The 6,052-nt window shown below is 39.9% G+C and overlaps 1 protein-coding gene across 1 annotated transcript in view; it reads left to right on the top strand.

The window, feature by feature from the left end:
* Positions 1-4,490, top strand: part of LOC137651165 (uncharacterized) — a 23,438-nt gene extending 18,948 nt beyond the window's left edge. Inside the window, exons 3-6 of the mRNA XM_068384305.1 lie at positions 1,473-1,946; positions 2,154-2,482; positions 3,197-3,430; positions 4,416-4,490. Coding sequence (XP_068240406.1) covers positions 1,473-1,946; positions 2,154-2,482; positions 3,197-3,430; positions 4,416-4,490 — 1,112 coding nt within the window. The remainder of the gene's footprint in view (positions 1-1,472; positions 1,947-2,153; positions 2,483-3,196; positions 3,431-4,415) is intronic.
* The last annotated feature ends 1,562 nt before the right edge of the window (positions 4,491-6,052 follow it).

Genomic DNA, 6,052 nt, shown 5'->3' with positions numbered 1-6,052 from the left:
TATTAAGAGTATTAAAGGTAACACAAAGGAAGCAGTAATGTCTGGTGATCTGGATTTTGTAAATAGCGATAGTGACGATGAGGTAGGGGATTCAGGTAGCCAGGAGGTGAGTAAATTAAGATTGAGTATCCTTTCTCAGGAGTTTAAGCTTAAGGAGATGGAATATAAAACTTTGCAATTGAGGGCGGAAGAGCGCGAAAAAGAGCGAAAATTTGAGTTGCGAATGCGTGAGCTTGACAATAATAATAATAGTGGTGATAAACATAATGGCTATAATAATCGTTTTGACCTAATGAGTGCTTTGAAGTTAATGCCAGTATTTGATGAGGAAGATGTTCCTGATTTCTTTATTTCGTTTGAACAAATAGCAAGGATATTGTCTTGGCCCAAGGATATGTGGACCACTATGGTTCAGTGTAAATTAAAAGGGAAAGCTCAGAGAGTATATAATACATTAAGCGAGGATTTGTCGGCGGATTATGATTCGGTCAAGACCATTATCCTTAAGGCATATGATTTGGTTCCGGAGGCTTATCGACAGAAGTTCCGTAACCTTAAGAAAGAACCCGGTATGACTTTTGTTGACTTTGCAAGGAGAAAGGAACAATTCCTTGATGATTGGCTTAAGTCTAAGGAGACTGACTCCTTCGAGAAATTGATAGAATTAATTTTAGTCGAAGAGTTCAAAAGAATGGTAGTTAGAGAACTAAAAGTTCATTTAGATGAACTTAAATTGGATTCGCTTCAAGAGATCGCTATTGCATCTGATGAGTATTCTCTTGCTCATCATCGTCAGGACTGTGTGAAAGAGGTTAACGGTAAGAGGTTCCCTCCTCGAGGTAATGGTTGGAGGGGGAATAACCGGAGTCAATCAGATCATAGTACTTTTATTGACATTTCGGTTGGTGACCGAAGAAACGGCAAGAATGAAAATGATAGTAAGAGTAATGGTAACGAAACACGTAATTTTGTAAATAGCAGTAGGAACGGTAGTAGTAGTAATGATAGTAGGTCCTCTAGGTCCGATGTAGTTTGTTTTTGGTGCCACCGCCACGGACATTTTAAGGCGGACTGTTTTGCGCGTCGTAAATTTTTAGAAAAGAATAAAGAACTCGTGACATTGGTATCGGTGGAACAACCGCAGGAGGAGGAGTCAAAATGACTAAGATTTAAGAAGTATATATCCGATGGTACCGTTTATGTTGATAACACTATGCAAATGGGTCATGGAGTGAGAATTTTGAGAGACACTGGTGCTGCTCAGTCGTTGATATTGCGGAGATCAGTTCCCGAGGGTGTTGTCTTTAAGAATAAGAATTCTGTCTTGTTGGGTGGATTTCCGGATACGGTGGCCTCGTATCCACTGGAAGAGTTATATTTGAAGACTAAGAATTTTCAGGGTATGGTTAATTTGGCCATAGTAGATACTTTGCCTATTCATGATATAGACATTATATTTGCTAATGATTTAGCCGCTGAAGCTGAATGTGACTTTTTGCCTATTTTGACGTTGATAGATTTGGCAGGTGACCAGATAAGCTTTGATGATTCGTTGAATCCTGTGTCTGTGGTTACGCGTTCTCAATCTAAAGAGGTTGACCTCGCGGAGGTAGAACTCGATGCTGATTCAAATAATGGACAAGTGACTGACATTGTGACTGATGTGAATAATGATAATGAGGTACACATTGACAATTATGATCATAATTTATCTTTTCAGGGCCATGATAATGAATCTTTTCAGGGTATTAATTGGAATACAAAAGTTTTTAAGGAAGCCCAAGGAAATGAATTTAATCATTTGGAACTTTGTGAGGGTAGTGATCTTTCTAAACCTGTATTTATGAAGCAAAAATGTTTGCTCTACCGTGTGAGTAGGTCGGTTAATGCACCTGCTGACCAGGTAGAGGTAATTCGACAGCTAGTTGTGCCGGAAAGGTATAGGAGTAAGTTATTATATTTTAGTCATGAACATAACCTCGCGGGTCATTTCTGAGTTAGGAAGACCTTTCAGAAATTGGCACGACATTTCTTTTAGCCCCAGATGCGTTTTGAGGTTAAGAAACATGTGTTATCTTGTAAGATTTGTCAGATTGTAGGGAAACCGAATCAAAAGATCCCTAAAGCCCCTTTTATTCCCATTCCCTCAGTAGGTGAACCTTTCAAGGAGGTAGTTATAGATGTAGTGGGCCTTCTTTCGCGGACGCGCAGAGGTAATGAATATCTTTTAACCATGGTTGATAGGGTAACGCGTTTTCCTGAGGCTATCCCTCTGAGGAGTAATCTGGGTCAGAAAGTGGTGGAAGCATTAAATGGATTTTTCACTAAATTCGGCATTCCAAAGGTTTTACAATTAGATTGTGGCACTAATTTTACAAGTAAGTTTTTTAGAAAGAAAATGGTTGAACTTGGTGTTAATCATGTTACTTCTTCTTACCATCCAGAGTCAGGGTCAGGTGGAGAGGTTCCACCAGACTTTGAAGTCTGTATTAAAGAAGTTTTGCTACGAAACTGGTAATGAGTGGGATAAGGAGGTTCCTTATGCCCTATTTGCTATACGGTCTGTACCTAATGAGTCTTTGGGTTTCTCTCCTTTCGAACTTGTATACACGGTCCTCTTGACGTGGTAAGAGAACATTAGGAAGGAGAGACATCTGAAGTTAATGTTTTAGATTATGTTTCTAATTTACAGGGTAAACTGAGGAAAGCTTGGGATTTTGCTCAAAAGAATTTGCATAAAAGTCAGTCTGTGATGAAGTCTAATTATGACATGTGTACCAAGGTTCGTATCTTTAAGTCTGGAGATCGTGTGTTAGTTTTATTACCTATACCAGTTAACCCACTGAAAGCTCAGTTTTCAGGCCCATGGAGGGTGCTGAAAAAGATTAATGAGGTAAATTATTTGATTTAAACTCCTGGTCGGAGACGAAATTCTCGTATTTGTCATGTAAATAGGTTAAAGCCATTTATTAATAGAGATGTAGATCAGGTAGAACCAGTAGTAGATCCAATTACAGTAGCGTCTGTAGAAGTAGAGGAGAATTTTATGACTAACAAGAGAATGTCTGTTAATCCTGATGCTTTGTCAAGTAATTCTGATATCTTAAATAACATTGATGTTAAATTTCAGCATTTGAATTCTGACAGATCAAAACCTTTAATTAATATAATACACAGGTATAATGATTTGTTTCAGGATGCGCCAGGTAGAAAAAATGTTTTGTATCACGATGTAGACGTTGGGGATGCTAAGCCCATTAAACAGTGTCCATATAGACTTAACCCTGTCAAGAAGAAAATTGTTCAGGAGGAGGTTCGCTATATGTTAGACCATGATTTAATTAAACCAAGCTGTAGTCCATGGAGTTCCCCTGTCGTGTTGGTTAAGAAGGAGGGAGGCCAACACCGACTTTGCTTTGATTACAGGAAGGTTAATGAGATGACCAAGACAGATTAATTTCCTTTGCTGAGGGTGGAAGATTGTATAGACCGAATCGGGTCTGCCAAGTTTATTACAAAGCTGGATTTGCTGAAAGGGTATTGGCAGGTTGGTCTTTCCCCTCGTGCGAAGGATATCTCTGCTTTCGTTACAGGTGATGGTTTGTATGAATGCTAAGTCATGCCCTTCGGGATGAAGAATGCGGATGCCACCTTCCAAAGACTGATGAATCGGATCACTCAGAATTTGGAAGGGTGCGTTGTATACATTGATGATTTGGTTATATATAGTGATAATTGGGAGTCTCATTTGGTAAGATTTGAAGCTTTGTTTAAGGCTTTGAGGAAAGCCGGTTTGGTAATTAACTTGAAAAAGAGTGATTTTGCTCAGGCCACAGTTTTATACCTGGGACATGAGGTAGGCCTAGGCAAAGTTGCTCCTAAGAAAGTTAATGTATAGGCTGTACCTAGGTTTCCAGCTCCTCAAAATAGGAGAGGGGTTAGGAGGTTCCTAGCAATGGTCGGATACTACAGGAGGTTTATAAAGAACTTCTCTGATATTGCAACTTCTTTAACAAATTTATTAAAGAAGGGAGTAAGGTTTGTATGGTCCAAGGAGTGCCAAGAAGCCTTTGAAAAGTTAAAGGCAGTCTTGACTAATTATCCTTTGCTACAATCTCCAAATTTTAATCTCCCTTTTAGATTAGCGACAGATGCGAGTGACGTGGGACTTGGAGCAGTTCTTCTCCAGGAGGATGATGCAGGGATGGTACACCCCATTGCTTACTTTTCGAGGAAGTTATCACTGGCAGGGACGAGATATTCAACTATTGAAAAAGAAGCCTTATGTTTATTCAGTTTATTTGAGTTCATCACTTCATCCTATTTTGGTATACACAGACCATAATCCTCTAGTATTTATCCAACAGTTTAAGGACAAAAATATGAGGTTGCTTAGGTGGAATCTCTTTTTGCAGGAATATGACCTGCAAATTAAGCATGTAGCAGGGAAGGATAATGTTATACCAGATGTTTTATCTAGGACTTTTTAGGAGTAGGGAGTAGGCTGTATTTTGGTCCATAGGTTAGGTATTAATGAGTTTTCCTTTCCAGGTTTTGGTTTAATTTAGCTTGTTTGCTCTGTATTAGTTATTTGATTTAGTTCTAGTATTTAAAGTAACTAATTTGAGTATTTGAAATAAGTATTTCAAGTTTTGCAATTTCTTTTAATTTTGAACTTTGAAAAAAAAAAAAAAATTTCTTTTTGGTGGGGAGGTATTATAAATTAACGTAATTTATTTTTGATGACCTTTTTGAAGTAAGTATTTCTAGTTTAATCCAGTTTCCTTTGAGTTTCTCCCTGAACGCTGGATATGGGTCTTTTGCCTCTCCTTAACGGTTGTTAGTAAATTATATTGGTACTCCACCCATGAAGTTTGTTTCTCTTTTTTTTCATGTTTGGGAGGGTGGTTTGGCATCATCGTCTATGCCACGTCATATTCTGACTCTTTCCCGGAGTTTTCGAGGGGGCCTTGTGATATTTGTTCGGCAGTTCTGTACTCGGCTCCACTATAGAAGGTCCAGTGTTCTATATTTTTTGCAGTTTACGGCAGTGTACTTTTAGATGGAAGAGACTTCCATTAGCACTCCCTCATGTTGTTGTGTCACTAAAGAGTGACCCTGTGTGCTCGTGCCCTTTGTCTGAAGCTGGATTGCTTGGGACCCGTTGTTGGAGGCTTGGACTTTGTGCCTCATCGAGGATTTCATCAGCTCTTTATTGTTGGAGTAGAGCTCAGCATTTGCTCTCACGAATGACCCGTAGTGCGAGCGTAATATACGCCTTTTAATCTCCTGCCTCTGCCTGAACACTGTGCCCTTGGAGTCGTGAGGAGGCCCTTTAGTGGCTAAGAAGAGTAAGCCCACTTTATTGTTATTAATATTTTTATATTTTCCTCATGTGGTGGTACAGCAACCCCACGCATTGTATGAGCTCTCTATACAATGAGTTTTTGTGCAAGTTCTAGCGATACTACACCTTTCACCGTGCTATATAAGTTACAGTAAGACTCAGTGACCATTTTAGTAACAACAGTGTGTATATAGGACTTTTATACTAGTCTGTGGTTAAGATATAAAAACTCATACCCCGTGGCATACCCACTCGGTCGGCGGCGCCTCAGTTCGCGCATGCGCAGTGTATGTGTGAGGTGGAAGGGCTGCTGCTTCACCAAAAATGGCTTACTCCGGTCCAGCCTCTGTTTCTGAGGATGAAAATGATCTTCACCTGTCTGATGCTGAGGATGTAGATATGACTCATTGGCCAATACTCACACATTCTCTTCCTCACAAGCCCTCCAGTACTGTTGCTAATACCCCCATGAAGCGCCCAGTGGATTATGGGTCAGATACTAGCAGTGCTCCACAGTCTCCTGCTGCTAAAACATCCAAGTGTCATGAGTCTTTCACTAGACAAAAGAGTGATGTCACTCTGCCTCACCCCCCTACACGACATGCTTCCTCTGCTACCCCAGCTTTTGCTCCCCGTGATGAGTATGCTAGGTTGGTCTTCAAAGAAAATTTGAGCACTGACACTAAACTACGATGGCTGACTGAA

Source organism: Palaemon carinicauda, chromosome 12 (assembly GCF_036898095.1).
Source record: "Palaemon carinicauda isolate YSFRI2023 chromosome 12, ASM3689809v2, whole genome shotgun sequence".
In the NCBI taxonomy this organism is placed as follows: domain Eukaryota; kingdom Metazoa; phylum Arthropoda; class Malacostraca; order Decapoda; family Palaemonidae; genus Palaemon; species Palaemon carinicauda.
The sequence above is the reverse complement of the archived record's forward strand: the minus strand, read 5'-3'. Positions and strand labels throughout refer to the sequence as shown.